Below are 19,396 nucleotides of genomic sequence, written 5' to 3'. Positions count from 1 at the left end.
GCACATCACAATTTCATACGATATTTAAACCACAATGCACTGAAAAAAGAGTCTGGTTATAGCCACCGAATGTTAAGCAAAATAATTTGTACCATATGTTTAGGTAAATTAAATATAATTTTACCTTTACAAATATTTATTAAGTATTATATAATATCATTTAATAATATTTATTAAATAATAATTGTAAAATTATGTTTAGATATATTATCTAAACATTTGGTGGCTACAACCAGACTCTGTTTTCAGTGTGAGATCTGTTATAGTCAAGTTGTTGCACTGAAAAAAAAGTTTATTTATACACTCAAAAAAAAATCTGATAATAGTTACTAAACGTTGAGTGAAATAACGTTAAATATTCGGTTAATATATAACCAAAACTAAATTTACTTTTTTAAATATTTAATAAGTATATTACTAAACGGTTGGTTATATTATTATGTTTTATAATCCTTATTAGATATTTAGAAAAGTAAAATTATTTTTGGTTATATTAGCCGAATATTTAATTGGCATTATTTTATTCAATATTTAACAGCTATTAACCAGACTCTGCTTTTTCAGTGTATTAATAGATAATAGTCTTTAATACAGCATACGTAAATAGCTATAATCTTGACGTTCATTACATATAAACATAGAGATGGAATGGAAGACCGAGTACATATCCGAACGTGGAAGTATTAACCTGTTATTTCTGCTCTGTTACTCCGGGCCATTGTAAAGCGAAATCGGTCAGATTTCCGTGGAAAATAGTCTTTAATGGCAATAGCAATAGTAATCCGGGATTCGCTATCTCTGCCGATCGCTTCAACCTCAAACGTTTCGCTTCGCGATTCAAACCATTCTACGCCGACGGAATGACTGGGATCCACCTGAGTGGGTATCTAAACTACGCAACTTTGTACACGGCGGCGTGAATTTTCATCGTAGATCAGATAGATTAAATTTGGGTTAGCTTCGAGAAACGACCATAGAATCCTTTCAAGTTGATCGTGTCATTATGAATCACAGCACTAAATGGTTTCGATAATCTGTGTCGTTTAAATAGTTAACTGTTTCTCATTGGCTCGATAACCGATTGTATAATACTCGAGTATTCAGTTACTGCCTAATCACTTGGAAAATGTGCAACGATTTTATATCTTGTAAGGTTCATATAATAATCCTCACTACATTGATTCATCTCTTAATCTTTATATCTGAAGAAAATCACATCCTTTATATTCTAAAAGTTTCACATAATTAGCTCAAATATGGGAAAAACGGGAAATTAAGTAATAAACAATAACATGTTATAGTTTTTATAGGAATCGCAAAAAAAAATCTCTGAATAATGTGTTTTTCGATTGAAGAAGGTATAACTAATTATATATTTAATAATGTATTTCTTATTTAAATATATTTTTATGAATGTTCGTATTGTAACAGAATAAATATGTTAAAAGAAAACATCACTTTGTATTACACAAGAAAATGAAAATAAATTTACCGTTACGTTGTTTTTACATGAAAAATTTTGCATTGCAAACTCAGCGCGTGTGAATTACATACATACGTGATCCCCAAGCATATTTACGCAAACGCATGAATGTTCACGGAAGAGTCCATACAAATGAATCGTGAAGCACAGGCTGGATCTAAATATGATTGATTGAGAGTATCTACAAGCACGATATGGATGGAACAAGTTGAGGGAACCTTAGTTCGAGTAAGCAGCTGACGACAGCTAAGGAGAAAAACGAGGGAAAAAGGGGAAGAAACTTATGAAGATCGAGGGCGACATTGACGCGCCGGGCGTTGCCGTTGCAGAAGGAATGGTAGATTTGCCAATGAATACGCAAACGATGTGCCATTGTTGTAAGCATTTTATCTAAACGCGATCGATAGAGCTACTTATATTGCTTATTAAAGAAATTTCTCTACTATCCGACATACAAAATGTCTTTCTTCTATGAAAGAATAATATTCATTGACTTTTATATAGACCAATACAATAACATATCGTGCGAAAATATGGTATTGAAAGGATACAGTACAAACAAGAATAATGAAATTGTTAACAAGATAGATAAAAAAACTCAAAAGTTGCATTATTTTATGATAAATAAAATTAATTACAGATATATATTTAGTTTAATCAACAAAAAAGATAAGAATTAAACATAATCAATAAGAACTAAACGCTGATGTCGGAGCACAGTGTTTAAATATTTATTATTAAAAAATTACATAAGTGTTGCTGTCAAAAAATATAAACATTTTCATAGTTTTAGTTAGAATAAAAAAGTATATATAATAAAAAGTGAATTAAAAAAATCTAAAGATAACAAATTTAAATAAGAATAAAATATGAATTACAAGCATTTTAATCCACAAAGACTAATTTTAAGCTAGAATATTCTCTCTTCTATCCATACCGTTCAAATCTTTCAAATAATTTTTTCATATTTAAAATATGTTACACATGTTTCAAATGAATTTGAAAACGGTGGAAAATCGCTTGCATGTACGAACTATGTTAATAGTAGGTGCAAAATGGGTGTAGAGCCGGTAAAGACTCGTAGAGTTTATTAGGGGAGAGAGTACGGAGAGAAGTAACTTCTTCGTTACCTGCATACTTCGCAATGTTAAGAGAGAAGATGATCCTCCGTAAAGTTCCGCCTTCGAAACTAAATTGCCACGCGCGCGGTGGAGAGAAGTCTGAGAAAAACCCACCTTCGCGCCGTGTTTTCGCATCGTAGTAAAGAGATACTGAGAGAGAGAGAGAGAGAGAGAGAGAGAGAGAGAGAGAGAGAGAAGATAGGAGCAATAGAGCAACAGAAAGAGAGAAAAAAATTCTCTAATTTGCTGCACTTCGCATTTGCTGTAACGTTTGCGGTAATCGGGGTGTAAAGGAATGGACCACGCGGAAAGTTTTCTCCGCACTCACATCAAATTCAGCCATTAAAAAGGTACAACCATTCTCCTGTTCCCATCTTTCTTTATATCGCAATATGAATTTCGATGCGAATACACGTGTACGTATCTAAGTGTAGATATCCATTACCACGCGAATGAATGCTTGAATACAGGAGTTCCGGAGTATAACCGCAGAATCGCTTTAACGGTAAATAAATAACTGAAAGGAATTGAGTTTGAAAATGAGGTGAAGCTTCTGCCTTAAAATGAAACGTATAACTCGAAATATATAAATTTAGCACATGCACGAAGATATAATGCAACGATGATGTAACCCACATCTCGTCATAGAAGAATTTAAGCTCTTGAATCAGAATTGTGTAACGAGTAATTGATGACAATACATTCACGTTTTTCAAGAAAATAAATGTGCTAAAATGGTAACTCATATAAATAACTTTATTTTTTCAAATATAATCGATCAAAATATAATTAAATGTGCAAGATAATTCCTTTTGTCTATGTTAATACGATTTAATTTCATACTGTTTAATATGAAAAACGTAACCGATTTTTTATCGATCCACATCTCATGTACACGAATAATTTCCTCGTGGGAATTGCTGAGAAAAGAAAACGTCGAAAGCAAAAGCTTGTCAATTCGCCCCTTTTGAAAAAGAGATATCGGCGTCATTCACGCCAAGGCTTTCGCGCCTCCCCTCTTGTCGTAAGGGGAATGTAATTATAGATGTCCCTTTCATGCGTTCGGAGAACGAGTGGATTCAGCATGTTCAACTAATCCCGGCTGATCTCTCCATGGCTTCGATTCTAGCCCACGGCTCTTTCGATCTCGCGCACGACGAGTTTTATTAAACACGTGTCTCCGTCCGATCCAATCGCATCATTTTCACGGACCACGTATCATCCTGCTGAAATGACGGACATGTGGTATGTTCGATAGAAAACCCCTTGGGGCTCGTTTGTTAATAAGATTCCCTCAACTGTAACCGCAATCGAATTTTTGGCCTACTGGTTTGCCGGCGGATCGACTGAAAAGACTTTCTATGCGAAATTGCCGTCACACATGATCGCAATGAATAATTGCATCGGCAGATCAAGCGCATTGCGAAAATATAATTTTGTAATTTTGCTGATGCAATTAATATTCTGATAAATATTAATATAAAAACTTGTTGTGTTTTGAAAAAATTTCCTCTGACATGTATAAACACATATCTGTTTTAACATAACATATATGTATTAAATAATATTTTAATAAACTTACTATAGAACATAAATTAACAATAAGATTACATCAATATTATTATAATTTCTCATTCAACAATACTAATGTAATATAATATTATAGATAATATTGTAGATAATTACATTATTGAATAGAAAAATATAACATTAATGTAATATTATTAGTTTCGCAAGTTTTTAAATAAAACTTTTTAATGCAATAGATAACAATATTCAATAGAAATAAAATATTTATCATTTCTATGAAGTCTTCCCTGAAACTACAGCGAAAATTGTAAATACAATTAACTGAGAGTTTTATTAAATAATTCTAAAATGCATTTTGTTTCGCTAATAACTTTTTCACACGATTTGTAATATTTCAATATAACGTTATTTATTATAAAAAGTTATAGATATTTATATATTATTTATACATATAAAAATAATTGTATGAGATTATGCAATTTCTAAAAATTTATTATTTACAATAATATTTTTAATTATAAAATTAAATAACGTATAAATATTTGTATAAATAACTAACAATAACAGAACATGATCACTTTCCAGATTCTATAATTGTGAAATGGAACTGTAGAAAATGTAATTTTATTTGAAAATCATTTATTGTAACGCATTTAAATAATGTTATATTTAATAACAGATGTGATATTTCAATAGCCGAACGTGAAAATTATTTAGTATGTCACATATATCGCCGTATCATTTATTTCCCTTTTTTATCAAAATATACAAACATTTACTGTCGAATTGTGCATTGTCGACGACGAGCTAACTTGTGCACTCTTGAAAAAAACAATATCGCACGAGTAAAATTTGGTACGACAGCGCTACAAAACGCATCGCGGAATTGAATTTTTGCGACACGCTCTGCGAAGTATGGTCGTGCAAAAAGTGCTCGTGAAAAAAAAAAACAAAAGCCGTTAAGTGACAGCAGCTGCGCATTAGAAGATGTCCATCGATATTAATATCATCGAAAACGTGCGATGTTCTAAATTGACTGTGACTACAAATAGCGCGCAATTCTAATTGTCATCGAGTGTGGTGTATACAATTTTAAGATCAAAAACTCCGAATTGTATTTTCTAATTTAATTCTTTTAGACGCAAATGGATTGTTGCGTTCGGGACTCGCTGAAATGAACGAAGTTATGCTGCGTGTCCCAACAATAATCGTGTTTGAGATTCATTACCGCGTCTGGATGCTCTCACAATTATGCCATCCAGTCCAATGGATGGCGAATTACACGAAATGAATTAGTCAGGAATACAGTCGCTTGGCATTACGAGCAAAACATGCAGTAATAATAATTCGTAACAACCTGTCAAATCAATGGAGCGCCATTCGTGCTCGCGCAAATTGCAAATGATATCGGTGAGCTAAATGTCATATAAAATATTGATGACCCTTGTAACCGTCCGTAATCATATCCGTTCATAGCTCAACTAATACGCGTTTAAGCATACGCAATGGGATTGTATTTTATCTCGTAAATCGTGTTACGTAAACGCTAATCATGACGTATATATCATATCGTACGCAAGCACGTCACACAACAAATATACGAGTTTTGCGGACGCGCGACAGTCCATATAGCTTCGAATGAGTATAATTGATTGTCCATGGGCTTGAATGACCGATAACAGAGTGATGAGACATGCGTCGTGCATTGTAAAACAACGACGGTTCCAGTTATTTGCACGTGAGTTGCAAGGAATAATTAAAAATCTGTACGACAAGTAAACAGCTCCATGTTTGCATATAATGAAATATGTATATGTATGTGCACACACGCGTGCGTGCGTGCATGCATGCGTGCGTGCGTGCGTGCGTGCGTGCGTGTGCGCGCGTGTGTGTGTGTGTGTGTGTGTGTGTGTGTGTGTGTGCACGCGCGCGCGCGTGCGTGCGTGCACTCGGATATTGAAAGCAGTCACGCATAGATGTATCTCATGCCAAGTACCTATGGGCGTTCATATTCACACACGCACGTACCTGTCCAAAGGTGAACTAAATAACCTGGGAACACGGTCAGTAAAATCAACAACCTGTTGATATTTGGCATATTTAAGAAGCATCGTACGAAAGAGCCGTCGACTATGCCGCATTAGTTTTTCATTAAATTACGATTGATTGGTTACCCGAATCACCAATATCGTCGCGTAACGAATCTTTCCTGCCAAAACCGATAACAGTGAGTATAGCTAAATTCCGCAACGACATGGTTGCAATACACACGGATTTAATGAAAAAAAAGTTGACGGGGGATTGCAATTTCAAGTAAAATATTTTCTCGTTGTTTGTCGTTAGTAAATATTGTTGACAGGTGCGATAAAACAATTGTTGCGTGCTGGAAAATGCCAGTAGTTTTCAACGTTCAATCTCATGATTTATTTATTCATGCTTTTTTTTGCAACGTAGAAAAGAGAAGTGTGAGAAGAAAGCGAGAAAGAGAGACAAAGAGAAAGAAAACAATTTTTAATAAAACGGATTTTATGAAAGGCAAGCATATAACAAAAGTATAAATTTGAATAGTGATAAAATTAATATCAAATAGTGATAAAATTAATACCATATCGTATTTTACAGATAATAGTTAAATACAGTCTGATCAAGATATGTTATAAAAGCTAAAGCTAAGGTAAATTACTTTTAATTTTTACTCACGTTAATTAATTTATATAAAAGAACTTTTGATTGAAATACATGTACTAAATGTCAAAAAACTGTGAGTTTATATCAAACTTTTTATTAATATAATCTAGAAAAATCGAGATTTTTCGTATTTGCTATATAGAAAGATTCATAATACCTTTTTTTAGAATAAAAATTGAGTTAGCGTACGTTCTGAAATTTATGTAAATACGATTGTAATTTTTGCAGGTAGATTATGTCATTTTGACGAGACTTCTACGTTTCATGACTAGAATGCATATTGATTTTCGCTCGCTTGTCGTCTTTGGCGACGGCTAGTTCCCAAGTATTTTGCATCTTATTAACCAAAATACCATGCCAATATCGTGAACTTTCACGCGAACTTAAACGAATGTTGGTCCTTCTCTGAACGTTACGCGCGTCAAATACGCCGCGTCTGAGAGTGATCAAAAAAGTTTCAGAAGTCGAACGCGATAAGCATGATGATTACGTTATTTGCATATCTTCTTCATGGCTGAGAAAACAAGCCTCGATCAAAAAATTCAAGCAACTTATATATTCAGGTACTTGAAATAATTGATAGCTATAAGCAAAACATGGCACAATACTTTTAAAATAATATTAAATTTTCAATATGATTAAATAAAAAAATATCGAAGTTTTTATTCTTTTTTTTTGCTTTCTATTATTATTCAATATAACAGTCTCTATTATTATTCTATAACAGTCGTATTTTTGCAGTCATAAATTTAATAGATTTATTGTAAATCTTTTTTCTTTTGTGATAAACAAGAACTTGTTAATATATTTAATAATTGTTTTGAACGTAATATAATATATGCATATAGAAGAGTTACCCGCCGACGGAACATTAATTATTTGACACATTGACCCGACAAATCTGCAGCAATTACTTCTTCAAAGCTGAAATCGGATTACGAATGGCGACTGTGCAAACAGCGCTTTGTCATAACTTATGTAGGATACTATTGCATTTGTGTGCTCTTTCAGAGCGATTAAATTCTCATTGTAACTAACAAGGACGACTCAGTAGTGTTTCCGTACGACAACAACGATGTAGATTCCTGAAGTGCCAATTAGTACTTCAGTATTCCAAGTGCAAATACGTACAAGTGTTATTATTTGTTATCATAACTGATGACTTAATACAAAGCTTTGCGAGATTACATCTCCATGAGAATATCGTTTTCTCTTTTAGAAATCTTTATGCCGTGTAACTCAAACAGCAATAATGAATATATCAGAGCATACAAAATAACTTTCTATATATATATAATCTATATAGTGTTACCAAACATATACAAACTTATTTAAATTAAATAAATTATTTTAACAATATCAGTAAAAGTAAAATAGCTGTATACTATTCATATACTTGATTTAGATATCTGTTGAATTTTATAATACATAATGAATAATTTAATCACTTTTTATAACATGTACATAAAAGAATATCGAAGTTGGAAGTTCCGACGATATCTGCTAAGAATTAAGATGGACATGGTTGCAGGATACTGGTAATTACCGCATAAAAGAATAATAAGCTTTTTCCGAAACTTCTTCATCATTCACAGTGCGAACCTTCGGTTTAACGAAACGAACACGCATAAATCGATTAGAATGTACATTGAGATGAAGCTTGTCTTGCTCGCTCGTGTATCCAACTGCGGTTACAATTTTACGGCTACGCTCGCTACATATTCATAGCGCACTGTCGGAATGGAGAGACCGTTCCGGAAGTTGCCGCCGCGCGTATTCGGGTCAGTTGCAAATAACGAATGTCGCCAAAAATCAGCGTGATTTATAGCGAATCCGATCGCAATTCCGGCCGTCGCCGGCAAGTACAAATCGAATACTCTGGCCGGGAGAGTCGAACTTATGTAAAATAGCCGCGGTCGCATCCGCCCGCGCGACTCGACTCGGGACGACAAACGCGCCACGATGATTAATCGCGTTGTCGGCCGAGCGGTGCGATTTAAAAGTAAAATCATTTATTCGATATGGGACGAGAAGGGACCCGGCGATGACAACCGGTAATAGCCTGCATTACGCGTAATGACAAACGGCGATGCGCTGCAACGATATGGAAAGTGGGTCACCACGTGGGTTCCCCTTTCACCCTGGTGTCATAAAGGCGTCCCAGGACATCCCAAGCGCCTTTAGCGACCGTTCTACCGGAAAATTTGCTCGCTTAGATGCCGACAAATGTACCTCTTCCTCAGCGACAGCGAGGTACGTAAGTACGGCTGGAATAAATTCGCGACAAAAAAATAAAGGAGAGAGAGAGAGAGAGAGAGAAAGAGAGAAGAAAGCCGATCTGTACGATATCATCCGTAAGGCACCCGCATTCTCTCTTCCGTCTAAGACGCCAAGCGTGCAAGCTGTTCGTCTAGAAAATTTGCATCCTCGAGACGTTTCAGCCCGACTGCTCACACCCGTATCGTCTTTAAAATTAGATATCCGCACCGCAAATTCGATGACGAACGCGAAAATTCTCAAATCAAGTTGAAGAAAATATTGGAGAAAAATTGTGATGAATATTAAACAAATTGAAAATGCGCATCGTTTATTTTTTTTTCATCCATTTACGTTTTCATCTTTACATTATATTTTCCGAAAAATCTGATACTCCACGATAAACGTGAAATAAATTTTAGTTATCTATCTAGTTTGTTAGATAAGTATCCCAATCATTCCCAAGAGCATTCGAGGTTCATTACAAGACGGCAACATTAATCACGCGATCAATCGGCGGTGTCCTTGAAAATTCCCGACGGAAAATTCACATGTCTCGGATATCCTTGCTGTCTTTTTCCCCAGCGGTTAAACGACTCGCAGCGAACTTTCTCCTCCGTGGAGTAAGTTCTCGAAAAGCTCGTTCAACCTCGGGCCACCGGACGACGCGTTTGGACAGGCGTGAAAGGATTAAAAGAGCGAAGTAATGTCGGCGTACAATGGGCTCTCCTTGCACTCACCACAAAGAAGAATTGTCCGCAACGGCGGAATTCGTATAATCTGGAGCAGAATTTCCCAAATTGTGGCTCATAACAAAACATTTGTTCGTCAGTCCTGAATGCAGACATTTCTAATTTATTATTGAAATTAAAGTAATGTTTCTTTTCTTATAAGACTGTAGCTTCGTCATAATGATCCAAGAATTACTGAATTATTTTTTCAAGAATTGTACTACTGAGTTATTCGGAATTTTCGTTTTCCAACATAATGTTGTATTTTCCACGTATGATGTATTTCCTTTTAACATAAAACTAGATATCTAAAAAATCACTCCTTATTTACTTTTAATTTGGGAAACTGATCGAGAACGAGAATACACTCTACTGTATCTCATAGGAGCGAAAACGAGATGACCGAGAAGTTCTCTCTTGAAGAAGAAGAGAAGGCGGAGGAAACCAGTTTCAGGTGATATATCTTCGCGGTCTCGCCTCGACGAGCCTCCCCTAAACGCCCGAAGAGGCGATGTGCGGTAAAAAGAGCGCAGGGATGGTGCGAGCGCGCGCTCGCACGCTTCTACCAGTTTTTGTCCGCGCTGCGGAACTCCCGTTAATCCCTCGGAGTTTGCCTCGAAACCGGCTGGAGAAGCTTCTTTCGGTGACTTGGGCCACTCCCCAAAGTAGGGGCGACGAAGAGAGCGAATCGGGGGAGACTTTCCGACTGCGACTGCTGGAAGCGAGAGTGGCGAAAGAGGCGCAACGACGCAAAATAAACTACCCCCACGTCGCATAATACACGGCGTCACCCCTGAAGTCACTCACCCCGAGACTTCCCCCAACCGCCGACACCGCAATCTCTTTCTACGCAGGCTCTTGTAATACGGTCGTCGCACTTCAAATACAACACGAGAGTCGTTTCTTCCCAGTTCACGAGCTCACTTAAAACAAGTCGCAAGTGCCGCTGGATTCAGACTTAATTAAGTTTATATTTCAGTTTCGATGGGCACACAACTCGTCTACCGCCCTCAACACACATTACTTGTTACTCATTTCCGGCACGATGGCGCGCAACTAGGTTTAATATCACAGAAATTTCACTGGGCTCTTGTGCCCGTCAATTCCTGAGTAAAAACGACCTGTGGTAGAATTATTTCACACTGGCTCTATCTCAAAACGCAATTTAAGCTCATGCATATGTATGATAACTGCTGATTATTTTCTGTTATTTTTGTATTCTGCCGTACCGGTTTGTTGTGAGTTTTCAGAGAAGTTTAATTATATAGATATTTTAAACTAAAAATAAAAAAAAATCTTTTCAGAGAAATAAACAGATAACAAAACTTCATTTTCGATTGATCTTTAGTCAATTTATTTTGATAAAAATCACTCAAAGTACCACTACTACGAAATTCAATAAAAATTAAAGAGTAACAAGAAACGATAATTTCAATATTTTATTAAAGAAAAAACATCACTCTTTTAAATTTATTTAGTTTAAAAAAAAAAGATAAATAAAAGATGAATTGCGTTCGTCGTTTTCGCATTAAAGATTATTTTGTGAACGTAATACAGTTAATGCAATTTCGTATTGTCGATACTCACATTGGACGTCAAGCAGAATGCTGGCATTCATTGGTATCATCAGCGTAATGTGGCGCGCGACACAAACGATAGTGGCGTTGTGATGTCCCCTCAAGACCTTTAGGTGAGCCCCGCTGCGTCTGCCGGATGTTGAAGGCAATACAGTGAGGTTGTCTGGCGGTTGTTCCGGACCGTCTAAAGTGGCTTGAGACAAGGTCATGCCCCACGCCAGGATGGGCGGTGGGTTTCCACCTTCGGCCGCGCACTCGAGAGTGAGCTCCGAGCCCTCCTTCACCGGCACAAACTGGTTTCCGGGATCTAGCCGGCGGCCATCTATCAGCAGATACGTCCCACGAGGTGCCTCTGTAACAAGGAACCATGCAGTAACCGCTTCAATTAGTGACCTCGTAACACTGAAAAATCGGGATGAACGCGAGTAGTTATTGCGGCGTGCAAAAGAAACGATTTGATAATATTCGAAAATTTCTGAAACAGAACGCGTTTAATTGCCATGATGGTCACTGCTGGTCGACACTGCTATCGAAATTTTTTAAAACTCTTATAAAAAATAAAAGCCATTTAATAAAATTTTGAATAGTAAAAATTTAGATTACAAACGTAAAGTAAAAAATGCACAATTTGTGTTATGTGTGAAATAAAATCATATTTAACTATATATTACATATATAGAAAGAACGATTTTATTGAAATATTAAAAATTTTTTTTTAAATTTAAAATTTAAAATTTAATTTAAAAAAGCTACATACAGATCCCAAAATAATTTTGTTGGATCATCAAAATAGTTATGTGTAACGTCGATGATAATAGATACAAATGACAAAGGTACAAAAGTAAAAAGTTTTAACATTCTAGATTCAATCAATTTAAATATTTTACATAACTCTTTTGATGAGTTCAAACAAAATTATTTTCATATCTAGTATCTTTCATATCTGTACCTAGCTAAATTTTTAAATGTTTCAACAAAACTGTTCTCTTTTCGTGTAATAATAATACACCGTGATTTTTTTTTTTATCATAATAATGAAAATTCTATTGCGGCGAACACAGTAAGCCATAGAAATAGAAATTATTCTGTAGAAAAGTATTTTATATTTGCATTTATTTAAAGTATGAAAAATAAATAACAAAATCTTCCCGCAATCATTTTATAATCAAGCAACTTTGTTGTCGCTTCCTAGCGACATGGCTATCATAAAGTATATATTACAAGCATGTAGGATGAGATGCAGCGTTAACGTCTCAGGCGAGCAATTTACAGTCGAGTGCAATGTTGCATTTAATCAGATTTATCAAATGCACGCGTGGAATAGTTTTTAGTCTCAGACGTGCTATCGTTGCTCGTGGACGTAAATTAAAGTCGTTCGTACGGCGGACTTTTTACGCGACACTGCGACGCAGCGAGAGGCAGAAAGTACAACATATGAGAGCCGCAATTTACAGAGCGACATTACACGCTACGCACTGGCTTTTACGACATCGTCGATACGAAAGCGTAACTTCCCGGTACGACTCCTTTTCTCATTTTGCGACACGGTTTAATCGCCGGCGCGAATCGCGAGTCCCTTGAGAGATTAGCTCGGATATCGTCCCTTGAAGCTCTCTTTAATTTTCACCAACTTTCAATTGGCTAGGTTGAGCTAACAACTGATTAAGCCCTGGCTGGCAACTCGGAGTCGGCTTTGAAAACAAAAAAAAAAGAGTAACTCACCGTTCTATCCGGCCGCGCTTTTCGCTTCGTGAGAGAAGTAATCCGGCCGTTTGTCTACGTCGAATCTCCTAGGAAACCAGCGAGATGCTTTAATGTACTTGAAACTCGGGTTTTTATCCCGTTTTTCTCCCCTTCCTTTTTCGCTCTACCCTCGACTCTTAAATGCGTCCGGAACTTATGCGTAATTAAAATCTAACGATGCAAATCGTCCAGTATCCGGGGTATTCTCGTGAGAGGCGTAAACACTCTAAAGTAGACGTCAGTAAATTCGGTTATAACTTAACCCGTTTTCCGTCCGCGCTCTATTCATTTGGGACTCGTTGTATATATCCGTTTCGATTTTTTGCAAGCTCTTCTGTACCACAGATTGCTGGTTTATCGTCCATTAAGATCGGTAGTAAATTGTAATCCTGTAGGGAGAGAAAACCGAAAAGCTATTTAACGCTGTTTAAACCTACGATGGAAGAATGTGAACTTGAACGATGCTTCGAGGAAAGTTGTAACGATTTATCCAAAAGTTAAATTACAAGAGTAACGTAGTAAGTAATTCTTATTCGATGGAAATGTAAAAGAATAAGGCAAACTGCAGTGGATTGCTTTTCGGCGCGAGAAAATTTGTAAAGTCAATGTGTCGTCTTATATAAACTGGCGACACGGTGCGCGCTGCCAATCTCTCCCAGTTCCAAGTTGACTTCTTCGCCATACTCCCGCCGCGCTTCGATAAGATCTAGTCACGTTCATTAAATTTTCTCGTACTGTCGGCCTTGCCAAGACGGATGGTAGGGACGTTCTCGAAATAGGTCGCTGAATAAGAGGAAACGTGCAAAGCTTTCTAAAGACAGAAATTGTAATTGTATCTCCAGTATGATTTAATGTAATAAAATATAGCGCAGGCAGCACCTGCAGCACCGAGTAAAATGGCGCAGGCATGACGGAAAATTTAATAATACTATGAGATTTAATAATATGGCCGAAGCTATGTTCTTTTTCAATTTGTTAACTAAATATATAAAATTAATAACAAGTACATTGAGATACATTATATTCTTATATTTTATATAATTTTATGTCCTTTACTAGAGTTTTTTTTTACATATGCGATAATAGCTAGTAAATATAAAAATTTTTTTTATTTAGATTTTTTTTATCTTACTTTAAGTTTTTTATGTTACATGATATTAACAATCTAGAAAGTCAGAAACGTCGAGTGAGCAACAATAAAAATGAAATGAATTCAATACTTGTTGATTCCACAGTATTATTGGAAGTTTAGTCCATTACAATGTAATGAGCATCTTTTATTGATGTATACTTTTTCTCTATCTCTCTATTTTTTTCTATAATGCATAAATTATATTTTTATTTCTATTCACTGTCATATATTATTATTTTATTTATCCTGTTTATTAATGTATTACTTTTCAGATTAAACTAATTGCAGTAATAAGGAAAGTCAGTAATATGTATGATTTGTTAATAATCCAGCAAACATAATATAACTGTTATAATTTCCTACTTAATAATGTAACTGTAATATAACACTTATTGTATGTAACAGTTATATTGTTGAATTGGAAATTGTACTAACTAACAGTTAAGTTATTGTTAGTTGGTACTTGCTGGGATTTTGAGATTATCGAACTTTATAGCATTGGAAAATAATCACAATTATTCTAACTGAGTTTAATTGTTCTTATAATATTGGAAGTTTTCTTAAGAAGTAAAAAGTTTTTTTTGTAGCTTTTTTTATTGAAATCTTACGTATTATCATACATGTTATTTAAAACATTTTTGTTAAAGCAATAATAGATACGCCTCACTTGAAATGATATAACTTTGAAAAAATTCTTCACATAATAATGAGAAGATTGTATCAAGTCCATATTGTATCTCAACGGTAACAAGAAGTCCCAAAAAACGTATCAAAAATCTCAGAAAATCCAAAGATACTTTGCATATACTTTTCGTCTCAATCTTCGCTCTAAAAATCGCGGAGCCGGCTCCTTGGAAAGATTCCAGAACCATGTAACGCGATCGCGAATCGAGAAAAGAAAAAAGTTTGGAGGGAAGAAAGGTCCTCGCGCCGTTCTACGAATACGGTTATATGTTTCCCTACGAACGTATGATGCTCCATGGGCGTTGAAAGATTGTAAAATCGGATCTTATTGAAAATATGAAATTCTCTTCGTAATATAAAGTATGGTATTTCGTTCCTCATGTATCCGCATAAATTTTTAATACGATATTAGATTGTTTATGTTTAATATGATATTAGATATCTTAATTATCATATTAATGTGGAATTTAATATCTCGAAATGTGAAATACATTGTTACATATGAATATAATCTCTCTATTAGAACGAAAAAAAATAAATGGCGTTTAAATTATATTTTCACGGTATGTAATACAGTATAATTTTTTTTTTAAGAGAATTGTTATTTTCATCGAATATTGCTAATGCTACTGATATTTTAGCAATAAAACCATGAAAAATTATGATCTTTTTGAAAAAAAATTAAATAAGTACAATTCAAGATTTTGATAAAATAACGTACAACGTTATTGTATTTGTTTCCGTGTTTGTATCCCGTAAGTTAGTAGTTAAGTTTGTTAGCTATGTTTTACTTATTTCACTAATAAAGATTAAAGGTTTAGATTGGGGGCAGCAAAATATCGCGCAAGCGGGTATTAGCATGGACAGAGATATTTTTGCTCGCTCGAATCGAGGTGAAAAGGGTTTAATCCTTTCCCAACACGTTCGAAGGTTGAACATATGGACCGTTTAAAATAAAAATATGAGAAGAAAAAAGCTTAAGTAGCATTTGATCCAACAATGTTCGCATTGATCTGAATTACGTAATTAAACCTTTTTACGATAGCAGTAATAAAATCTATTGAATTGCATCGAATTAGTAGCATTTCCTCTCCAATAAGTCAGTTACAGTTGAAAGTGAAAGAAGTATACAATTAAATTTTAACATTAAAATCTATCTATAATAGTTTATCTATCTGTAATCTATCTATAAGTCTGAATTCGATTTAATGCAAGTCGACTCTAAGATATAAATTTCACAATTTAATTGTGAGATGTCTAAGCTATAAAACTATGGTAAATTATTATTTATGCTCAGAAGTTAAAGGTGACTTTTGAAAATTTTCTAGTTGACATGATGCGCTTGAATTTTCAAGAAATAATCGCGTAATTCACGATCTTGGAAAGCTTCCAAAGATTCAACATTGCACATTGGCCATCACTATAAAAGAGACTTCTGAATAGGGTCTTAGTAAGAAATTTTCCTTAGGTCGTCATGGGTTACGCCCAACGCCATGGTGAATTTAGAAAATGTACGAGTCACATTGAAACTCATACCAGGAACGCTTCGAATGGACGGACGGAGAGGAACGAAGAAGTTCACAGCAGGTGTTAATACGGAAACATAACGCCAAAAACATTCCCAAGACGCAGATGGAAACGCATTCGCAGCATATGGCGCCATATATGCCCCAAGAGAATTCCAGTTTGCTCTGTAGAGTTCGTAAAATTTCATAATATCGAGAGCACGCCCTTCGTCTGCTTTGGGAAAGAAAGTTATGTGTAAGGAAAGCACACAAACTGCTTGGTATATGATACGATACTGCGTTTATCGTTTACAAACATATTATCCGTGCATAAAGATTTTACAATAACACTACAATGTGTTGCCCGCAATAAAATTGTTTGTGTTGTTATATTTATAGCAGCAAATAATCATGTTACATTTTATAAAAAGAATTTAACATTTTATAAAAAAGTTAAGTTCTTCTGATTTAATTATTGATATATTTGTTTTGCGTACATCGTATAATTATGTTGTACACAGATAGTATTAGATGATATTAGAATGACATCATTATGGTTATAATTTAATTAAAATTGATAAACTTTAATTATTATTTCCGAAACATATATCTGTACTCATTTAATCCTTTAATTAGGAAACAATCATAATATGCAATACAAAACATTATTATAATAACGCTAATAATTAAATTATAATAGTCTAACTTCACTATATGTGCATACCTAATTAAAATAACATAAAATAATACAATTTAAATAGATTAAAAAGATATCTTTTATGTTCTTTCTTTAAGCAAAGAAAACGTAATTCTATTCTTTCTTTACGCAAAAAGAAGTAATAATAAATAATAGAATGGCAAAAGAAAATTCTTTAACACAGTATATTAAAGTATACTCGCGCGGTACACAAATACTTGTTACATGCAAGCATTAAAGATTGAAAAATATTTTAAAGTTGTGTATTGGTGTGTAGAAGAGCCGCGAGCGCGAATTCTTTCGAAATTTGATTTAATTACTGAAGGGACGATGCTCTCCTTAGAGAAAATAACTTGAAGATTAAGGAAGAAAGACTTCACTTTCTAGTAATGAAGGAATCAACGCGGGACAAGGGAGTTCTTAAATGCGCGTAGCAATACTGGCGCATGCCGAGACGGAAGGTATGTCTGTCTCGAGACGCCACCTCTCTCCGGTATCCAAGAAACTCGAAGGAAACGTTAAATATTCAGAGCAAGTCTCGGTAATTTTGCCTCCGCGAGAAGAGTGGAATGTTTTTGAAAGTCGTTTAAACGCCGCAGCGTTTACGCCTTAACGACCCGTCTTCTCTCTCAAATACTTTTCCAATGCAATAATGAACAACGCAATAACGGACAATTATTAAACACGATTTTTCGTTTCACAGATTTCGTTCAATGGCTATGTATGAATAAGAAAAGTAACCTCACCTAATAATGTTTACAAAAAATTCAATGAACATTTTTCTTGTATTGCTGACAAGAAAACACACGGAAATAAATATAAAACAAGCATATAAAAATGATGAAAAGTTAAATTGCATTGATTTCATAATCAATGCAGTTTCTCCAGTTTCATCGAAAACGTAGTCACACCATTAAAGTCTACTAAGTTCCAGCAGATCAAAATTACGATAAAATCACGCCAATAAATTTATCGAACATCGCGACTCATAAACTTTTCTCTTAAGAGAGCAAATACAAATGGAATAAATCAATGCAAGCAATCCAATAAAACGCGGAGATCTATTCCCAATAATTAATCGATCATGCGTCTAGCCCATATCTCCGTTGATAAGTATCCGGCTTACTGACAATGAGCACTGTCAATAAGCCGAAGAGTCGATGTGCTTCGAGTGCCCATTGGGGATCGTAAAACTTTGCGCAAGCTTTTATTTAGGAGAACTGAAATCGCATTTTACATTGTCATTATGACTGGCGAAACGAGCGTAATGCAGCACATTCTCGCGACTAACCGTCCACCGACTTTACACGTTCGGAGTAATAGCCTCCATATTTTGCAGCGTAACATCATTTCGAGCGATTAAAGTCATTAAAAGATTCTATTTTCTATTTTATGAAAATATATATATATATATCTCCGACAGTGTTATACAGTTTTATCGCCTTTTCAGAAAAATAGTCACAGAAGCGGAGATAAATAAATGAAATAGTTTTTTGTAATAAATTCTGTAATATTTTTAGTATTCAGAAGTTTCATTTCAATTTTACCGAAAATAAATCTGTTTCGTTATATCAAAGAATCATAGTAATTAAAGACAAACATTTTTTTTCGCCTAAGAATGTCATCTGATATTTCGTTTAATTAGACATATTATGTTGGAAAATATAATCATATTTGACAAAACAATCGCACACGTGTTACGAAGAGAAACGACCGATAAATACCTAAGATTTCCTGCCATTTCTTCGGAGAAAAACTTCCCGTAGAATCAAGCTCGCACGCATCACTGCGTTCAATCGACTTTTCACCGTCCACGAGATTCTCTTCGTCGGCGCTGTATTTGGTGCGGAAAGATTAGCTCCTTCCTTCAGTTACTCGCTTTTTGCGGATCGTAGGAGAATCTCGAATCATAGGCTATCCTCGTTCCGGCTTTCTGTGCGCGTGACGTTTCCCAGTTGGGTGAATGTTCACTCATACCGCCGAAAACATTTAGGACCTACCATTAATCTGTGCTGACGGTACACTTTCGGTATATTACGTCGTCAATGCTTCTTGGCGTGGAAGAGTGTAAATGATCGCTCGTTCTTAACCATCGATAGCTTATTTAAAAGATCAAGCCTTAATAAACCAGATACATAGCAAAACGAAATCAGTGATGCTTAATGTTTCTATAAATATTTATAATATATTTAATGAAAATCATAAAAAAGATTAATTTCTAAATTAGCTCCTTATATAATATTTAAAAA

At 34.9% G+C, this 19,396-nt stretch overlaps 1 protein-coding gene across 1 annotated transcript in view; it reads right to left on the bottom strand.

The window, feature by feature from the left end:
- The window catches only part of LOC108684159 (hemicentin-2), a 146,871-nt gene that overhangs the window by 105,229 nt on the left and 22,246 nt on the right, over nt 1–19,396 (bottom strand). Inside the window, exon 3 of the mRNA XM_018188288.1 lies at nt 11,397–11,738. Within this exon, the coding sequence (XP_018043777.1) occupies nt 11,397–11,738 (342 nt within the window). The remainder of the gene's footprint in view (nt 1–11,396; nt 11,739–19,396) is intronic.

This window comes from Atta colombica, unplaced genomic scaffold (genome assembly GCF_001594045.1).
Source record: "Atta colombica isolate Treedump-2 unplaced genomic scaffold, Acol1.0 scaffold126, whole genome shotgun sequence".
Taxonomy (NCBI): domain Eukaryota; kingdom Metazoa; phylum Arthropoda; class Insecta; order Hymenoptera; family Formicidae; genus Atta; species Atta colombica.
Note: the sequence above shows the minus strand (reverse complement) of the source record. Positions and strands in the feature narration are given on the sequence as shown.